Source organism: Mirounga leonina, unplaced genomic scaffold (assembly GCF_011800145.1).
Source record: "Mirounga leonina isolate KUSES-001 unplaced genomic scaffold, KU_Mleo_1.0 Mir_177, whole genome shotgun sequence".
NCBI classification, from domain to species: domain Eukaryota; kingdom Metazoa; phylum Chordata; class Mammalia; order Carnivora; family Phocidae; genus Mirounga; species Mirounga leonina.
The window spans coordinates 3408533-3429156 of NW_023270459.1; the positions used below are offsets into that span (position 1 = coordinate 3408533).

The window sequence follows — 20624 nt, forward strand, 5'->3', positions numbered from 1 at the left end:
ATGATCACCAAGACTGATATCAAGGATCTAGGAGCTTACTGCCTACATTTCCTTCCAGGAGTTTTGTGGTTTCAAGTCTTATGTTCAGGTCCTTAATCCATTTTGAGCTGATTTTTGTGCATGGTGTAAGATAGAGGTCTATTTTCATTCTTTTGCATGTGGCTCTCCAGTTTCCTCAACACCATTTATTGGAGACTGTCCTTTCCCCACTGTATATTCTTGGCTCCTTTGTCATAAATTAATTAACCATATGTGTGTTCGTTTATTTCTGGGCTATTTGGTTCCATCGACTAATGTGTCTGTTTTTATGCCAATACCATACTGTTTTGGTTTTGATAGCTTTTTTTTTTTTTAAAGATTTTATTTATTTATTTGAGACAGAGAGAATGAGAGAGAGAGAGCACATGAGAGGGGGGAAGGTCAGAGGCAGAAGCAGGCTCCCTGCCAAGCAGGGAGCCCGATGCGGGACTCGATCCAGGGACTCCAGGATCATGACCTGAGCCGAAGGCAGTCGCTTAACCAACTGAGCCACCCAGGCGCCCGGTTTTGATAGCTTTTAATAAATAGTCTGAAATCAGGAAGTGTGATGCCTCCAGCTTTGTTCTTTCTCAAGATTGTTTTGGCTATTTGGTTCTTTTGTGGTTCTACACAAATTTATGATTGTTCTATTTCTCTGAAAATTGCCACTGGAATTTTGATAGGGATTTCACTGAATCTGTAACTTGCTTTGGGTAGTATGGACATTTTAACAACGTTAATTCTTTGAATCCATGAACACAAATATCTATTTATTTGTGTCTTTTCTTTTTTTTTTTTAATTTTTTTTTTTAATTTATTCATGAAAGTCAGAGAGAGAGGCAGAGGCAGAGGCAGAGGGAGAGAAGCAGGCTCCCCGCCTAGCAGGGAGCCCGATGCGGGACTCGATCCCAGGACCCTGGGATCATGACCTGAGCCGAAGGCAGACGCTTAATCATCTGAGCCACCCAGGCGCCCCTATTTGTGTCTTTTCAATTTCTTTCATCAGTGTCTTATAGTTTTCAGTGTTCTTTCACCTCTTTGATTAAATTTATTCCTAGATATTTTATTCTTTTTGATGTAATTGTAAGTGGGATTATCTTAATTTCTCGGAGTATTAATTATTAGAACATAGAAATGCAACTGGTTTTTGTATATTGATTTTGTACCCTGGGCCTTCATTGAATTCATTTATTAATTTTAACAGTTTCTTGGTGGAGTCTTTAGAGTTTTCTATATAAATATTATGTCATCTGCAAATAGAGAAAGTTTTACTTCTTCCTTTCTAAATTAGGTGCCTTTTCTTTTTCTTGCCTAATTATTCTGGCTAAGACTTCTGGTACTATGTTAATAAAAGTGGTGAGAGGAGGCACCCTTATCTTATTCCTGATCTTAGAAGAAAAGCTTTCAGTTGAGTATGTTAGCTGTGGACTTGTCATATATGGCCTTTATTATGTTGAGGTACATTCCCTCTACACTCACTTTGTTGAGAGTTTTATTCATGGATGCATGTTGAAAAAAACACCACATATATTTTTTTTAAGAGAGTGGGGGAGGGGCAAAGGGAGAGGGAGAGAGAGAATCTTAAGCAGGGAGCCAGATGTAGGGCTAATCTCACAGCTCTGAGATCATGATTTCAGCTGAAATCAAGAGTCAGACGCTTAACCAACTGAGCCACTCAGGTACCCCCCCAAAAAACATTTTTTTAAAAGTTTTTATTTATTTGAGAAGAGAGTGAGAGAGAGAGCAAGAGCATGAGCAGGGAGGATGGGCAGAGAGGGAGAAGCAGGCTCCCCACTGAGCAGGGAGCCCCGTGCGGGACTTGATCCCAGGACCCCAAGATGACCTGAGCCAAAGGCAGACACTTAACTGACTGAGCCACCCAGGTGCCCCCCAAAAAACATTTTTAATGAAACTTTACTTAATGTAAATTTTTAAATTTATATGGAAAACAAAGTATAACCAAACATTTCTGAAGGAAAGGGTGGACGGTTCTGTCTTGTCAGAGATCAGGACTTTTTATAAAAGTAAGACTAATTAGGACAGGGATAGATAAAAAGGCCAATGCGACAAGAGAGACATATATATACACAAAATTTTAATATATGCAGAAGGAACATGTGGATTGGTGGATCAGTGGAAAATGGATGGACTTTTCATTCAATGGGGAAAAGATAATTTGTTTTTATATGGGAAAAAATTACAACTGATCTCTACCTCAAACCATTCATAAAAATAAATTTTGGTTATGTTAATAGGGCTTTAATAAGAAAGCCAAAACATAAAAATTCTTGAAAGAAAAAATAGAGGAAAATTGGGCTAGGAAAAGGTTTAAGATCCAAAGATATGGGGGCACTTGGCTGGTTCAGTCAGTAGAGCATGCAACTCTTGATCTCAGGGATGTGAATTTGAGCTCCACGTTGGGTGTAGAGATTACTTAATAAAATCTTCAAAAAGAAAAAAAAAAAAGACCCAAAGATATGAAACATATAGCAAAAAAAAGTAGACTGTTTTATAAACTATACATAACTTAACCATTATATATATAATTTAACCACACTAACATATAGAATTACTGTTCATCAAAAGACATCATAAGGTAAATAAAGAACCTACAACAGGAAAAGATGTCTACAAAATATGTTATTGACCAAAAATTAGTATCCTCAAAATATGTAAGAAATTCCTACAATCTTAGAAAAAAGACAAATGGCCTAATACAAAAATGATCAAAATGGCATTACACAGAAGGGGCAATAATGGCCAAATAAGGAAAGGCAATCATCTTTAATAGTAACAAGGAAAATGTAATTTAAAACAATAAAATAAGATTTTATACTCATCAGATTATTAAAAAATGAAAAAAAATCTTTCAGTATCAATTATAGGGAAAGACAGTGATACAAACACTTGGAAAATGGTTTGGTATTACCTAGTAAAGCTGAGTAGTAAGTATGTATGCCAAGACCCAGCAATTACATTCCTAGGTATATTTCCTAGCAAATCTCCTGCATATGCAAGTCCAGAGATTTACATGTTATTACCTTATAATTTTATGTTCATTATGTTATATATATCCTATTGTGTATACAGTTTTTTTTTAAAAAGATTTATTTATTTGAGAGAGATAGAGTGTGTGGGGAAGGCCAGAGAGGGAGAGAGAAACTTTAGCAGACTCCTCGCTGAGCCTGGAGCCAGATGAGGGGCTTGATCCAGGACCCTGAGATCACGACCCGAGCTGAAACCAAGAGTTGGACGTCTAACCAACCGTGCCACCCAAGGGCCCCTTTTGTATACAGTATTATTTATTTACTTATTTATTTATTATAAAGATTTTATTTATTTATTTGTCAGAGAGAGAGTGCGTGCACACAAGCAGGGGGAGCGGCAGGCATAGGGATACGCAGGCTCCCTGCTGAGCAAGGAGCCGGAGGTGGAACTTGATCCCTGGACTCCGGGATCATGACCTGAGCCGAAGGTAGATGCTTAACCAACTGCGAGCCACACAGGCATCCCTACGGTTTTTGTTTTTGTTTTTGTTTTTTTAATAAATAACTATACTTTTTTTTTTTAAATAAAAAACTTAATGGATAGGCTGAAGAGCCAAATGGTCATAGCTGAAGAATGTATTAGTGAGCTAATACAAAATAAGCCAAGGAATTCCATGTAAAGGCAGTATAAATTGTAAAAAAAGGATAAAAAGTAACAGACACTAAGGATAATCCATATGTTCTAATGTCTAATTATAACCTCAAATAATAGAGAATATGTTCTGTTCATGGTCTTATGGTAAGCAAAGACTTCTTAAAGAGGACAAAAAAGTACAGATAATGTGATTCTGTTTATGTAAGATTCTAAAACAAGCTGAAGAAGAATTTCTCACTTAAGTTCCAATGAGTGTGAAGCACAAAACACTCATAAATTTGACTAAAATTAAGAACTTCTGTTCACAAAATGAAACCATAAAGAGAGCTAAAAGACATTTCAGAATGAGAGAAGGTATTTACAATTTTAGAACACTGAATGTACTTATAAGCAAAATATATAGAGAATCCTTACACATCATTAAAAAAATTAGAGACAATCCAACAGAAAGACATTTTAAAAAGACCTGAATAGGCAATTCACTAAGAAGAATTTCAAGAGACCAATAATATGAAATGTGTCAAACGCATCAGTAAAAAGGGAAATGCAAACTAAAATCACACTGAACTATACTATATACTCATCAATTGGAAAAAATCCAAGCATGACAATACCATATGTTAAGAAACGTGCAATAATGAGAGTTCTCATATACGCTGGTGGGATTGTAAACTAGTAGAGGCATTAAAGAAAAGTTGAAAATTTGGCAGCTGAAGACATTATGTCTTATGATCCACTCACTTCTCTCCTAGTTCTAAAACAGAAAATGTTCATAGTAGCTCATTGTCATGGTCAAAAACTATAAACAGTCCAAATGTCAATGAACAATACAACTGTTAAACTGTGGTATATTCATATAATGAAATGAATCAAGTCTGACTACAAGCAACACTATGTATGAATCTTAAAAACAAAATGCTCAATGGCACTCTTAGATAGTAAAACTATGAAAGGACACAAAGATATTGTGGACACAAAGAGATCTGTGTTGGTAGTGCTGTAGTTCTTGACCTGGGTAATGGTTCTGTGAAAGTTCATTTCACAACTGTTGGAATGTCCATCTGCAGTTTGTTACATTATTTGTGATAATCTCCAATAAGAAAAATGACAATATAGTAACTTCTGCTAGGCATATCTATCTCTGTAGGCATAAGTGGATGGATAAAAGAAATAGAAAAAGAGGCCCTGAAATGCAAACTAACATAAATCAGAACTTATTATTGAACAGGCAGATAAAACAATGATGAATGAGCTAAATGATGACATGCTGCTAAAATGTGTGTGTGTGAGGGATGGAGGTTAATTGATTTAGACTCTCAATTTATACCTTATTGCAAAAGAAACTTAAAACGGATTTAAATGGTATAAAACAAATTACAGAAAAATTTAAAAACAACAGAATAAAGTATTACAAAATTTGTAGAGGACCGTTAATTTTCTAAAATCAGAAATCACAATAATCACTAAGGAGCTACAAACACATTGAAAATACATATTAAAGACGCCAACGCAAATTAAAATTAAAAAGTAAAAGCACCTTCTGGAAATGGGTAAATGGATGTTTTTATTTGATAAAGTCCATAAAAACTGACTGGAAAAATGATAGTAATAGATAAAAAGGGTAAAACTTAGTAGAGACCAAGTTAAAGACAATAGCACCATTAAGATGAAAATGTCCACTCTCACCAGTATTCAATATAATGACATGAAAACCATCCAGTGTACCAAGAAATTGTAAAATTTATTAGGGATGATGATGGCATTAAAATTATGTAAGGGAAAAAAATGTCCATATATTTTAGAACTATATACTGAGATTATGCAAAGGTGAAATGACATGTAGTCTTGGATTTACTTGAAATAGTTAAACAACCAGGGTAAAGCACTGGTCTCCTGGCTGCTCCTTGAACACAGCCAATGCACACCTGCTTCAGGGCCCTTGAATGTCTGACTTCCTCCCTCTGGAATGTTCTTCCTTCCAGTAACCACATATAATGATTTACTGCTATACTTCAAGTTTCTGCCAAAATGTCACCTAATTGGAAAAGTTTCTCTTACCCCATCCTATAAAATAGCATCCTCTATCCCCTTTCTCTACTTTGTTTTTCTTTTTAGCACTTACTATTACATGACATATATTCATTTATTTTTGTATCTCTCTCAGCATTGGAGGGTAAGCTCTGGGAATAGAGATTTTGCATGTTCTATTCACTGCTGTAACATCAGTGTTGAGAAGAGTGCTGGGCATACAACAGATATTCAATAAACATATACTGAATGAATGAATGAATGTGCTGTCCTGTTTAAACTCCTGCATACCAATTCTGTTGATCACTGCCAGCTCTAAGTTCTCAATGGAGGCACAGAGCCTTTATTTCCAACATTCTATCTAAAGTTAATGACAGGCACACTCAAATCTCCCTCTATGACATCTATACAGATCAATTTCTCTTCTATATCCTAATCCCTCATTTTTTCTGAGCTCCCTACTTTAACCTCTCTTATGATGGTTCTACTTTATAGAAGTTATATATAGACGTGTTGTAGTGCCCCTATTAAGCTATACATTCTGCAACTGCTTATTCCTTTTTTAATCTCTGCAGTATCTAGCAGAGTACCTCACACATTCGAAAATCAGTAAATGTTTGTTATAAGTATGAATGAAGCAATGACTATATGAGCTACTTTATCTAAAACACCCTAAAGAAAATAAATGTTTGGCAATACAGAATAAAAATATATTTCAGGAGAGAGTGGTGCTTTTTTAAGATTAAATACAAAAGAGGATGAGAAGTGATGAGGAATTAGATCCAAAATATGGATAGAAAGGAATATCATTAGAGAGAGTAGAGGAGGTCACTGGCAGGTTAGAACTGGGCAAGACTAAGAGGAATTAGAAGTATAAGAGGAGAAAAACAGGTAGAGTGTGTTAAATAAGGGGAAAAGGTAAGGTCATTTGAAAGCACATGCTGAAAAGGCTTACTTGTGTACAAGGGGCCTAAAGCTTTTACGGGGAGATTCCCAGATAGCACCTCAAAGGTGCAGTCTTTCCACTGACAACTGGGTCATTACCTGCCACGCCTCACTTACCTGGCCACTGCTCTCTTGTTAGTTCTCTGTCAACCAACCAGGGCTCTTTCCCCTGCTCCAAGAAGGAGATCACATCTGGTTTAGAAACAGAATGTCCTGCTTACAAAAGAAGTAACGAGATAAGTTTATGATGAGAATATCCCAGGATTCAAATTTAGTCCCTTCATTAAGAAAGAGTCAAAGAAAGGTATATCAGATTTATGAAACATAACAGAGGACTTGAAACTTCCCCCATAACTCAACACAGCTTCTTTTTTCTAATGTTACAATATTCAAAACATTCCTCAAGCACAGAATGTAGAAATACCTACTTGAAAGGTGGGTATTTCACATGGGACAAAGTAGACCTTCTAAGGGCAGAATCTGAATTATGGACAGACGTCCTTACCCATTGAAACCAGGTGGCTGTAATTCTCCAACATCACATCTCTGTATAAATCTCTCTGATCATCATTCAGGCATTCCCACTCCTCCTGAGAGAAGTCTATGGACACATCACTGAACACCACTGACTCCTGGAACAACAACCATGTATATGACTTGATTAATAAAAAGAAGTGTTTTGTTTTGTTTTTTTCTTTTCTTTTTTTTTGTGAAGGAAAGAAAGAAGAAAAGAATGAAGGTAGAAGTGAAAAACAGCAAGCATACAGAATAGGGCTGGATGCTTGGGACGCAAGTGGAGGACCGTAAACATATAAGCTGGACTGAATCTTGTGTTTCCATGTTCATTCTGTCTCCTCCGGATAAAACTGGGAAGGTAGAAAATCCTGCTAAGAGGGGTATCCCAATTAAATGAAATAATATATACAAATGGCTAGCATAATACTTGCCATACAATAAGTCAACAACACATGTGAGCCTCTTTCTCTCTCTTCTTTTCCCAAATAGCTAAGAGTAAAATTTCAGAATAAGGGATAAAGAGAAGACATTGTAAGTACCAGAGAGCAGATCATATAAAAGACTTCAAGAGTCAGAGAGGCAATGAGGTTCTCAAGAACACTACTAAAAACAAGAAATGATAAGAACAATTCTTCAATATGCTAATGGAAAAAAGAAATTCTGACCTAGATTCCATAACTCAACTATCGTTCTGTTGTGAGGGTTGAAAAAAGACATTTCTAGGGGCACCTGGGTGGCTCAGTCGTTAAGCGTCTGCCTTCGGCTCAGGTCATGATCCCAGGGTCCTGGGATTGAGCCCCGCATCGGGCTCCCTGCTTAGTGGGAAGCCTGCTTCTCCCTCTCCCACTCCCCCTGCTTGTGTTCCCTCTCTTGCTGTCTCTCTTTCTGTCAAATGAATAAATAAAATCTTTAAAAAAAAAAAAGAAAAAAGACATTTCTAGACATAAAAGGACTCCAGCACAATTTCTTAGAAACTACCAGATGTGTTCCACCCAAAGGGAGGGAGTAACCAAAAAAGAGGAAGATGTAGTATTCAAGAAATAGGTGAATTAACCACAGGAGAACAGTGAAAGGAAATCTCAGGTAAACAAAAAAGGGGAAATCTTGGGAAAGCTACGCAGCAGGCCCAGAGAGTAACCAGACCAGGTGGGAGCAGGAAAAAGGGAAAAGGGGGATGGCAGTCTCCACACTCAGAACAAACTGATGTGTCTGACCAGAGGGAAAACATGGACAACTAAACAAATGGGGAAAAAAAGCAATTAACCCCAGGAAAAATGAAAGGTTGTAATAGAACAGAGGTATGAGCTGGCTCAGCAGTGAGCAACACTTGCAGTCATAATATTCTGTATACTACTGATTTGACAAAAAGTATAATTAATAACAGAATCAGAGGAAATGGTGCAATACAAGAGTACGATGTCCCTTCCACTCTGTAGTAAGTCAAGAGAGTAAAACTGATTCATCAAAAGATAGCAATTAAACCATATTCAAGAGAGTTGAGTCACCTTTTAGGAGTGGGACTCGTGATGGGGTAAGATTGGAATAGCACTACTTCACTTGTAAAATGTGTAAAATGACTTTAAAAACTATTTTATCTTAGAAAATTAAATTTGCATTAAATTCAAGACTGATCCTTTCTCATCTCACACTATTATATAATAGTTAATTCCTTGTTACAACAAATTCTTTTCATAAGCATATTTTTTCACTGAATAATATCCTATAATATGGATATAAAACAAGTTTTCTTTGGTTTTCAGACACTGAGGTTGAAGGTTATTTTTAAAGAGCTCCCCAGTATTGGCCCAGTCTTATAACTGCCCACTGCTCAACTGTAAATTCCCTTTGTTCCTGCGCTATAGGAAAGTGATGGTAGATGATCCAGATTCACACAAAAGCATTACTAAAGTCTATTTATCATGGATGATCTGGTGAGGAGAGCTTTCTACTAACCAGGAATCATATCCCCAAACCTGAAAGGCTCATACACCAGATTTTCCCATGTATTAAGACTGAAATCAAGCAAAACCCATTCCTTGTATTTTCTTCTTTGAAAACCTAGGTCTGTGATGATCAGGGCTTTTCCCTATGAGTGCCCCTAATTATCTCCATCCCATCCAATCACTGTCCAAGCATATTAGATTCATTAACAAATGGGGAACACATTTCTGTTCTATCAAGCTTTCTGGCAGAAGTCTAAGACAGAAGATGCTGAAGGACTTACTAAATGAGTTTGTAAACACTGGTTAAAAGAACAGGGAACTGGGGAGGGCCTTGGGGTTGTTTATGAAGAAATGGGGATCAGGTTCCTAAATGGGGACCATGTTAACCAGGGTAAAATTTTCTTTTCCAAACCTGGTCTCAGTCAGACCATTTTTACATTATGTAATTAACAATCTCTTTGTAGGAACAAATAAGGATTCTTGATGGGATCCATAAGTAATTTTCTGATGGATTTTAATCTGATTAAGACATCTATCTTCAGAGAGTTGTTATTGAACCACTTGGCCCTCTGTTACCTGTAATTTAAGAGTGTAAAAATCTTTAACCAGATTTTCTTTTTTCCAACAATGGTTATGGAACCAGTTCTTTTTTCTGTAAATATCTCCACCAAGACAGACATTCTTTTAATTGACTTATTGGAGACCTTTTTCTTTAGAGCAAGCGTAAGAGAACTTTGACATTTACACTGCTTTTAACTAAACTGTTTGAAAGTTGTTTTTTTTTTTTAAACACCAAAAATATCATGATGAGGAAAGCAAATGTTTACATGTACTAGGGGTAAAAATGATTCTATTTGAGCAAAAGGAAACTGCATCTCACCTGAGCCATGGCTTTGGTATTTGCAGAAAAAGACCAGTCCTCCTCTGGGCTCCTCTTGGAAAAGGGCAAAACTGGGGAAGACAAAAGAAACTACATAAGATTCCACTTGCCTCATAGCTCCCAGAATGATCATTCCCCTCTGTTCACCCCATACAAACACCTGAGGGTTATCAATTACAAAAATGGGCAAACCTTTCATTATCTCCGACTCCAGAGACCTCAGTCTTTGACTGGAGTAGGATAGATTTCAACAATCAGATATGGCTTGGAGAATATAGCGTATATATACACACAAAGATACAAATTTTTTTACACAAATGATGGCATATTATACACACTGTTATACATACTGCTATTTTTATTTAATGTATCTTAAAAAAAAATTTTTTTTTTAAGATTTTTTTATTTATTTGCGAGAGAGAGAATGAGAGACAGAGCATGAGAGGGAGGAGGGTCAGAGGGAGAAGCAGACTCCCTGCTGAGCAGGGAGCCTGATGCGGGACTCGATCCTGGGACTCCGGGATCATGACCTGAGCCGAAGGCAGTTGCTTAACCAACTGAGCCACCCAGGCGCCCCTTTATTTAATGTATCTTGAACTGGATCCCAACTAGTACATACAGAGCTATGTAATTCCCTTAGCTACATTTATTTCATTAAATGGATACACTTTATTTAACCAACCTGCTGCCCATGACCATTTGGGCTATTTCCTGTCTTTCACTATAACAAACAATGCTGTAATAAATATCCTTATATGTATTTCATTTTACTTTTATATGAATTCTGAATAATTCCTAAAAGTTGTTCATATACATATTAGTTTGGGTGTACATTTGTCAAAACAGTTTTTAATGATCTTGGGTTGTACAATCAGGTCCCAGGTCCTGACCAAGAAACAACTGGTTAGGGGCGCCTGGGTGGCTCAGTCGTTAAGCGTCTGCCTTTGGCTCAGGCATGATCCCGGGGTCCTGGGATCGAGCCCCGCATCGGGCTCCCTTCTCCACGGGAAGCCTGCTTCTCTCTCTCCCACTCCTCTTGCTTGTGTTCCTGCTTTCACATGTCTCTCTGTCCAATAAATAAATAAAATCTTAAAAAAAAAAGAAACAACTGGTTGATGAACCAGATCCTCTAATCTTACCCAATTTGAGAAAACTTTTTGGGGTTAGTGAATTTCATCTTAAGAAAAGTGAAATCCAGAAAAGGAAACAAAGCAATATTACAAAAACTTTAGGAAGATACTTAAATTAACGTAACAATAGGAATGAATTAAAAACTATAGAAATGGAATAAATCCTTATCACTGATGCTTTAGAATGCTTTTAATTGTAAATGTAGTAATAAAATTTGTAATAATTGTATATATTTTGTGTGCTTAAGATGTTTAAAATGTCCAAAAGAATGTTATACTAAAATACTAATAGAAGGCTAAATTGTTTAAGGGGAGTAAATGAATTTGAGATCAATGTTGAAATGTTTAATGAAATATGGGTTTTTTTGTTAGATAATATTAGATATAGGAATATAATAAAGACAGCATTATAAAAGTATAAAGGGCAGTGAGCATTCCTAGTACAAAGCTTCTTGGTCATTAAATAATTTATCAGTAATTGCATGTAGGGCACCTGGGTGGCTCAGTCGGTTAAGCCTGCCTTAGGCTCAGGTCATGATCCTAGAGTCCTGGGACTGAGTCACGCATCAGGCTCCCTGCTTGGCGTGGAATCTGCTTCTCCCTCTTGCAACCCCTCCCCACTGCTTGTGCTCTCTCTCTCTCTCCCAAATAAATAAAATCTTAAAAAAAAAAAAAATTGCATGTAAAACTGGCCACCTAGGAAGTAGAACCTTGTTATCAATTATTTAATGGATACTTCTACCCCCAAGCACTCACCCCCAGGGATATATATATTTCAGGAAACGAAAGTAATCTACAAATGTCTCTTCTTTAAAATCTGAAAGCACTCCTTTAATATTTTTATTATTATTACTATTTATTAAGCTCTCAGTATTTTTTTCTTTATAAACCAACATAATCTATTATGTGGCAGGCATTGTGCTAGATTCTAAAGAATCAATAATAATCCAGGAAGACTTGGAAACAGGGCTCCTTCTCCCATACTTCTCACTTTAAGTCTCCCTTTCTGGTCTCTTGTAATGGCCTTTCCTTGGTTAAAGGGGCATCCTCAAGTGCTGCACCTTCCAGGTAGAATGGGCAGGAAACATTCTTACTTCAGTAGCTCCATACTGTTTGTTACATTCCCAACCCTCTTCATGTTTGCTCCCAGAGTATATTCTCTGGCTGAATTCTTGCCATCTGGGGAATCTGCTCCTCCCTTTTAAAGCCAATGATTTCTAGGGCCAAGACTGTAGTGTACTTGCAAAATAACCACACCTTGGGTATGGAGCACCGCCAAAAGATCCCACTACAGACAAGAGAGTCCTTTGAAATCTAGTTAATAAAATTTTTGAGAATTTTGCACTCTTCTAAATAATAAGCCATTCTTTTAATAAAAATATAATGTCTGAATTATTTCCAACATTATCCTAAAAATTTCCTGTATGCTGAGAATTGTATTTGTTAGTTAACAAAGACCTGAAAAGCACTAATTTTTCTTTATAATGAGAAGGCTAGACGTAGGTAGTGGTTGCCCTTGGCTTCCATGGTTGTTTTAGACACAATATCTATCATTCAACTAAAAATTCCTAGACATGCTTGGAGAGAAAACCAGAAAATAGAAGCAGTACTATGGGTGATTCAGATATTGGAACTGGCAAACAATTTAAAAAAGCTATAATTAAAATGTTAAAAACTAAAAAATATAGGCAAATGGATAAGATGAAATTAAACAGAACTGAAATCTATAAAAGAGAATCAAATAGACAACCTAAATCAGTAAATTAAGAAATTAGGAAGTTGGGGCACCTGGCTGGCTCAGGCAGAAGAGCATTCGACTCTTGATCTTGGGGTCGTGAGTTTGAGCCCCATATTGGGTGTAGAGATTACTAAAAAAACAAAATAAAATAGGGATGCCTGTGTGGCTCAGTCTGCTTAAGTGTCTGCCTTCATCTCAGGTCATGATTCCAGGGTCCTGGGATCGAGTCCCACATCAGGCTCCTTGCTCAGCAGGGAGCCTGCTTCTCCCTCTGCCTGCTGCTCCCCCTGCTTGTGCTCTCTCTTCCTCTCTGACAAATAAATAAAGAAAATCTTTAAAAAAATAATAAAATAATATAAACTTAAAAAAAAATTAAGAAGTCATTGTATGGTTTTAACATAAGACCAGACAAGCAGAGGATAGGACTACTGAACTCAAAGACAAGTCAAAAACAAAAAAAACCCCAACATGAAGTGCAGAGGAAAAACAGAACAGAAACGGGCACCTGGGTGACTCAGTTGGTTAAGTGACTGCCTTCAACTCAGGTATGATCCTGGAGTCCTGGGATTGAGTCCTCATTGGGCTCCCTGCTCAATGGGGAGTCTGCTTCACCCTCTGACCATCTCCCCTCTCATGCTCTTTCTCACTCTCTAAAATAAATAAAATCTTAAAAAAAAAAATACAACAGAAAGAACAGAAGTGAGTGTAAGACAAAAGGGACACAGTCAAAAGATTTGTAATGTATGTAATGTAATGTAATGTATTTGATATGCATATATGTAAGTGGAGCCTCTGAAGAAGAAAAGAGATTGGAGAATAATTAATATCTGAACTGATTAACTGATAAAAAGCCTCAACAAAATTTTCAAGAAGCTCAGCAAACCTGAATAAAAAATAAAAAGGAAAACACACAAAACAAAAAGCAAAGCCACAATAAGAGAAAAAAAGTCTTGATAGTACCCAGAAGAAGAAAAGACACATTAATGAATAAGAAAGGGATAACACAAATAAACAAAATCAGGAATGAAAAAGGGAACATCATTATAGACACCATAGACATTAAAAACAAAGTAAGAGAATACTAATAACTTTATGCTATTAAATTTGAAAGCTTAGATGAAACAGATAAATCCTTTAAAAAACATGCCAAAATGGACAAAACAAACAAAAAACCTGAAACATCTGAAGAGGTGAATTGATTCCATAGTTTAAAAATCTCCAGGGTGCCTGGGTGGCTCAGTCAGTTAGGCATTTGGCTCTTGGTTTCAGCTCAGGTCATGATCTCAGGGTCCTGAGACTGGGCTCCAGTGTTGGGCTCTGTGCTCAGCATGGAGTCTGCTTGGGATTCTTTCCCCTTCCTCACCCTCCCCCTCTGCTCGTCCCTCTGCTTAAGCCTCTCTAAATAAATAAATAAAATAAAAATCTTCCTATCAAGAAAATTTCAGGCCCAGAGAGCTTCATCAGTGAATTCTTCCAAATTTAAGGAAAACCTTTATTCTATATAAGACTAATAGAAAATGAACAGAAAAGAAAGTGAATAGAAAAACACAGGGAATTCTTCCTAACTCATTTTATGAGGCTAATATAAGCCTGATGCCAAAACAAAGATATTAAAAGAAAAGAAAACCATGGGATTGAGTCACACATCAGGGGCCAATATTTCTCATGAACATAAATGCAGAAATTCTATAAAGTATTAGCAGATCTAACCCAAATTCTTTTTTTTAATTTTTATTTTTTTAAAGATTTTATTTATTTATTTATTTATTTGAGAGAGAGAGAGAAAGAAACAGCATGAGAGATGATAGGGTCGGAGGGATCCCCGCTGAGCCAGGAGCCCGATGTGGGACTCGATCCCAGGACTCTGGGATCATGACCTGGCTGAAGGCAGTCGCTTAACCAACTGAGGCACCCAGGCACCCTAACCCAGTCAAATTCTTAAAAAGTTTAATACATTATGGAAAGTAGGGTTTACTTCAGGAACAAAAAGTTTGTTCAAGATCTGAAAATTAAGATAATTTACCACATTGATGATAACAGTAAAAAACATATGATCCTCTTGATAGAGAAAATGCATTTGCCAAACTCAGACTTCATTAATGTAAAAATCTTAGCAAATGAGAAAGAGAACTTCCTCAACTTGATAAATAGCATATACAATAGGTATTTTGTAGATGCTAGATACAAGGACAATATACAAAAAACAACTGTACTTCTAGCAACAGACAACTGGAAAATAAAAAAAAAATTAAAAACCATGTACAGTTTCAACAATAAATGTCAAATATCCAGGTACAAATCTAACAAAAGATGTGCACTGAAAACTACAACAAAGTGTTTAGAGAAATTAAAGATCTTAACAAATGTAGACATACACCACATTTATTAATTGGAAGATTCAATATTGATAGGATGGCAATTCTTCCCAAAGTAACATACAGACTCACACACAAAACCCCAGAAAGGATTTTTCATTTTTTGTGAGAATTAACAAGTTGAGGGCGCCTGGGTGGCTCAGTCGGTTAAGCGTCTGTCTTAGGCACAGGTCATGATCGCAGAGTCCTGGGATTGAGTCCCACATCAGGCTCCCTGCTCAGTGGGGAGTCTGCTTCTCCCTCTACCCTCTCCCCCTGCTCATGATCTCTCTCTCAAATAAATAAATAAAATCTTAAAAAAAAAAAAAAGAATTAACAAGTTGATTCTGACATCCATTAAAGCGACTTTAAAAAGCCAAGACATTCTTGAAAAAGAAAAGAAAAAAGGTTGAAGGACTAATACTATAGATTTCAAGACAGTGGCACTGACAAAATGATAATAAAACAGAATATGGTCCAGAAAGAGGGCCACATATATGTCACCTAACTTATGATAAAAGCCTCCTGTAATTCAGATGGGCAAGGATGGTGTTTTCCATAAATACCATACACAAAAATTAATTCAAGATGGACCACAGACTAAATCTATAAACCTTCCAAAAGAAAACAGAAGAATACCTTCAGGAACTTGGAAATAAAGATTTCTTTTCAAGATACAAAAAAAGCACTAATCATAAAAGACAAAGGGCTAAAAACCTTCTAGGAAAATGGGAAAAGATATACATAAGCATAAGAATGTACTCAAAAATGATGCCATGTTAAAAGGACACAGGAGCTAATTTGAAGGAGTTCCTAATGGCCCAATCTGGGACAATTTGAACAAAATATATAACAATACTAATGGATTAAAACTCATAGAGTAAAATAAATACCCAAGAGTTAATAAATAATTGAATAAACACATGAGGAATAAAGGACAGCTCTTTACAGAATTTAAATTAATAAATATAGAAGGAATGATGGAAAGAGAAAATCACCACTAGACAAACATCACAGTAATAATTGTTACAGACAAGAATGATCAATGGATGTTAAAGTTAATGGGTGAAAGTATGATGAGAACATCTTTTTTAAGTTTATTTAAGTAATCTCTATATCCCGAAGTGGGGCTCAAACTCATGATTCCAAAATCAAGAGTCCCATGTTCTTCTGACTGTGCCAATCAGGCACACCCATGAGGACAGTATTTTTGCATAGTCTCAAAGCATCTCCCCACAAGATACTTATTAATTAAAAAGAGAAAAATCGTAGTTTTACAAAAGAGAAACCTGGCAGATACCCCCTCAACCAAGTGATCATAGTTAACGTTACCAGTAATGAAATATATTGATAACATTATATGACACATTGAGAAGAAGACAAACATAATTTCTGTAATCTTTTAGCCAAAAATGCATAGTCTAAATTTAACCATGAGGGAAAAAGCAGAAAAATCCAAATAGAATGATAGTCTACAAAATAACTAGCCAGTACTCTTCAGAAGTGTCAAGGTCATGAAAGATAAAAAAGGCTAAAGAACTATGTCTGGGGGCGCCTGGGTGGCTCAGTTGGTTAAACATCTGCTTTCAGCTCAGGTCATGATTTCAGGGTCCTGGGATCTAGCCCCGCAGCAGGCTTCCTGCTTGGTGGGGAGCTGCTTCTCCCTCTGCCTCTGCCCCTCCCCCCGCTTGTGCACGCATGCCCTCTCTCTCTCTCTCTGAAATAAATAAAATCTTAAAAAAAAAAAAAAAAGAACTATGTCTGATGGGAAGAGATAAGACAATTAAATCAATGTGGGAATCTTCAATTGGATCCTGAAAAAGAACAGGGCACTGATAAGACAATTAGCAAAATTTAAATAAAGTCTGTAAATTAGCCAGTAGATTTCCTGATTTTCATCATTGTACCAAGGGCACCTGAGTGAAGAATATATAGGAATTCTTTACACTATATTTACAGTATAAAAATAAAAAGTTTTTTAAAATGAAAAAAAAAATTTTTTTTTTAAAGGGCAGTGGGCAGAAAGACCTAAACAGACACTTTAAAAACCAGGATATCCAAATGGCCAATAAACCTATGAAAAGGTGCTGAACATCATTACCCATCAGGGAAACACAAATTAAAACCGATGAAATTCTACTATACAACCACCAGAATAGTTAAAATAAAAGACTGACAATATCAAACAGAGACGATGAGGAGCAACTGAAACTCATATATTGCTGGATGAATTGGTACAACCACATGACAAATTGGTAGTATTTATTAAATATATGCCCAGTGTATGATCTAGCAATTCCACTCCTAAGTATTTAGCTAACAGAAAAGTATTTACATGTTCACCAAAAACAGAATGTTCATAGCAGCAATACAGTTTGTAATAGCCAAAGAAATGTTAACTATCAAATGTCCATCAATAGTATAAGCAATTAATTAATTGCAATATATCCCATATGTAAAGAGAACTTAGAACAATGACACTCAACAACATGGATGAGTCTCAGACATAATGTGGAAGAAAAGAGACCAGGCATAAAAGAGCACATGCTATACAATTCCATTTATATAGAAGTTCAGGAATGGGTCATTAATGGTGATAAGACTTCTGAATAACGATTGTGGGAGAAATAACTGGAAAGGGGTATGAGGGAATCTTCTGGGGCGCTGGCAAAGTTCTTAATGTTAATTTAGGAAATTGTGATACAGCTCTATTCTTAAGATTTGTGTACTTTATATATGCTATATCTCATAAAAATGTTTTTTAAAAAACTATCAGAACCATGTTTTGGTAGGGACATGAAGCAATGAGATGTTTCAAATATTGCTGTGCACGCATAAATTTGTGCACCCACTTAGGTAATTATTTTGGTACTATTTAGTAAAGTGCAAGATATATGACCCAGAAATTCCATGGTCTGGTAGATAAATTCATGCACATATATCCTTTGTAAAAGAATGCTGTGGCAGCACTGTTAATAAAAAGTCACAAACTAGAAATGGCTCAAATGCCCATCATTGATTGAAGGGATGAACAACAGTGGTATACTTCAAAGGACAGAATACAATATAGCAAAGAAAACAAATGAACCACTACTATACCGAATATGACAATTCTCAAAAACATAGTTGTACAAATAAACAAAAGAAAAAGAAAAAAGACAATACGATAGCATTTGTAAAAGTTTTAAAATGAGGGAAAACTACAGTATAATACTTAGGTAGACAACCTAAGTGAATAAACCTCGTACATTTATCCACTCACCAAGCAATCACACAACCACTACGGGGACATACAGCTAGAGGTAACCCACAACCAAAGCACACCCAGGGCCTCAAATGGTCACATGGGCACAATCACACATTTACCAAGAGGACATTCAGTCACAACCGCACTGTCACAAGTACCTGACACCTGCAGATGGTCGCACAGTCACAATCACACTAACCACAGATAAAACCACATAGTATTCACAGGTACCCCCACCTGTACTCTGCAGCACACGGCCACAATGTCGCACAATCACACACCCTTACGGGGACAAACGCTGTATCACATCCACGGAGTCACAAGCTCCCCACACCCTCACACACAATGCCGCACGTGGTCCCAATCACACACACACCACCGGGTCGCATCCAATCTTACCAGCACAGTCACGGGCTCCCAGACTGTGCTGCACACTGGTAATCACTGGAAGCACTTACTCACCATAGGAACAGCTAGTCACAACCACACGGTCATTCACCACATACCGCCAGACACAATCCTACAATTTCAATCTAACCTACCCAGCCGTACAAAGCCGAGCCTCCGGCTCCGCCCTCTCCTGGGGATCCTCACTTCAGGCCTTCCAAGCTTCCAGAACAGCAGAAGTCCCCACAGCGCTGCAACAGTTGCCGGTGTAGACCCGAAGGTCCCGCCAGCGCGTGACTTTGAGGCTGAATTCACGCGAGAATCACAATGATGCCGAGGAGTTCTCTGGGAAATGTAGTCAGAAAATTACCTATGGCGAACAAGATAGCTCCCGGTCGCCAGGCTTTCTCTCAGGGGTTAGCTGCAGCCCCGCTTGCTTAAAGGATTGCTCCCCTTTATGGAACCGCGCACCGGAGGCCACGCAGAGCCTGGTTCAGTCTTAGGCAGTGGCCTCCAAGGAAGGCCACTCCGACGTGTTTGAAATGGGATTGCTTCTCGGACCCACCTTATTATCCCCAGAATACGGGCTCAGGAAGAGGAGGGCTGGTTTGGTTTAGGTAAGACTATTCGCAGCGTTGAGCCTTCTGGGAACTGTAGTTCGGAGCCGGGAAAGCGGTGGATGGACCGTTTGAAATTCGTCGTGATTCTTCACAGCTTGCTCCGGGCTACACCCCAGAGACTTCTGGGAGTGTCGCTGCGTCCAAGGAGTGCGCAGGCTTCTTGGGTTGCCCTTTCGGTGTTTGTTCGGGCGTGAGTTTGGCTTGCGTTTCCTCACTGCGGAGGAATTGTGGGACCTGAACTTCTGAGACTGAAAGCTGGGGTGACCGAAACGAAGGAGATTAGAAAGTTGCGACGGGATTGGGGAGGTCCAGAGGGAGGAATCGCTAAAACTTGAAACGGGGTTGTGGAGGCCAAAAGGGAGGGGTTTCCCACGTTGCAAAGGGGGCTGGTATTTTTCTGTGCTACTGGTTTCTGAATGAAAGTCAGGGCGTGAGGAGAATGAGGAGGCGGTGAGACAGCCTTTGCAAGGAAGCAAGTAATGAGATTCCCGGTGTGTGTGATTTGGGATGTTGGGGGTCGGGAAAGAGGGAGAAACGGGACTCAGGATTGTGTGTGTGTGTGTGTGTGTGTGTAATGGGTGATTTAAATAAGTATCTATGTATGACTGGGATTGTATCTTGGAGAGTAGTCGCTGAGCCTCAGTGGTAAAACAGTAACAAGGATAGATTTTCCTAGGACATCTTTTTTTTTTTTTTTTTTTTTTTATGGGAGGAAGTTTACATAATTGAGCTGGTAAGTGAGCTAAAGCTTGACTTTTGTGTAAAAACAGTAGCATTATGGAATTGAAATAAAAATAGCATTGTTTTCTTAAAAGAGAAAGTTTGTTTGAAAGGAACTGGTTTTTTTTCTTTTTTCTTTTTTTTTTTAATGGGGTGTTTGCTCTTGCTTGGAGTACAGATCCTAGAGACAAAGCAGTTCAGGCTTCTTTGTTCTTTTAATGTCCTGAGGGAAGGGTGTAGGTCTAAGGGAGCGGACTTGTGAAATCCTGGAGTAAGAAAGTTTGGAGGGTAGTGTCGACCATTGGAAATAGCAGAAAAGTGAATTAGTGTTATTCCCATTTTCTTAAGAAAAAACTGGCCTTAGAGAGATCAAAGAATAAAAGTTTAAAGTTTCTCAAGGAGCCTACTCAGATAAACTAATAATTCCTTCGGGTTACCCCTAGGCCAGGTGGATTT

At 37.5% G+C, this 20624-nt stretch overlaps 1 protein-coding gene across 4 annotated transcripts in view; it reads right to left on the reverse strand.

Moving 5' to 3' along the window:
* The window catches only part of LOC118022820 (zinc finger protein 82 homolog), a 55830-nt gene extending 36362 nt beyond the window's left edge, over window positions 1–19468 (reverse strand). The window contains exons 1-5 of one of the 4 annotated variants that reach the window (XM_035023710.1): window positions 19394–19468; window positions 19036–19173; window positions 9973–10043; window positions 7139–7265; window positions 6751–6849 (exon numbers count right to left, since the gene is read on the reverse strand). In XM_035023710.1, coding sequence (XP_034879601.1) covers window positions 6751–6849; window positions 7139–7265; window positions 9973–9981 — 235 coding nt within the window. In that variant the 5' untranslated portion in view covers window positions 9982–10043; window positions 19036–19173; window positions 19394–19468. The other 3 variants (XM_035023713.1, XM_035023712.1, XM_035023711.1) reach the window with 3 other exon arrangements.
* Window positions 19469–20624: the final 1156 nt, after the last annotated feature.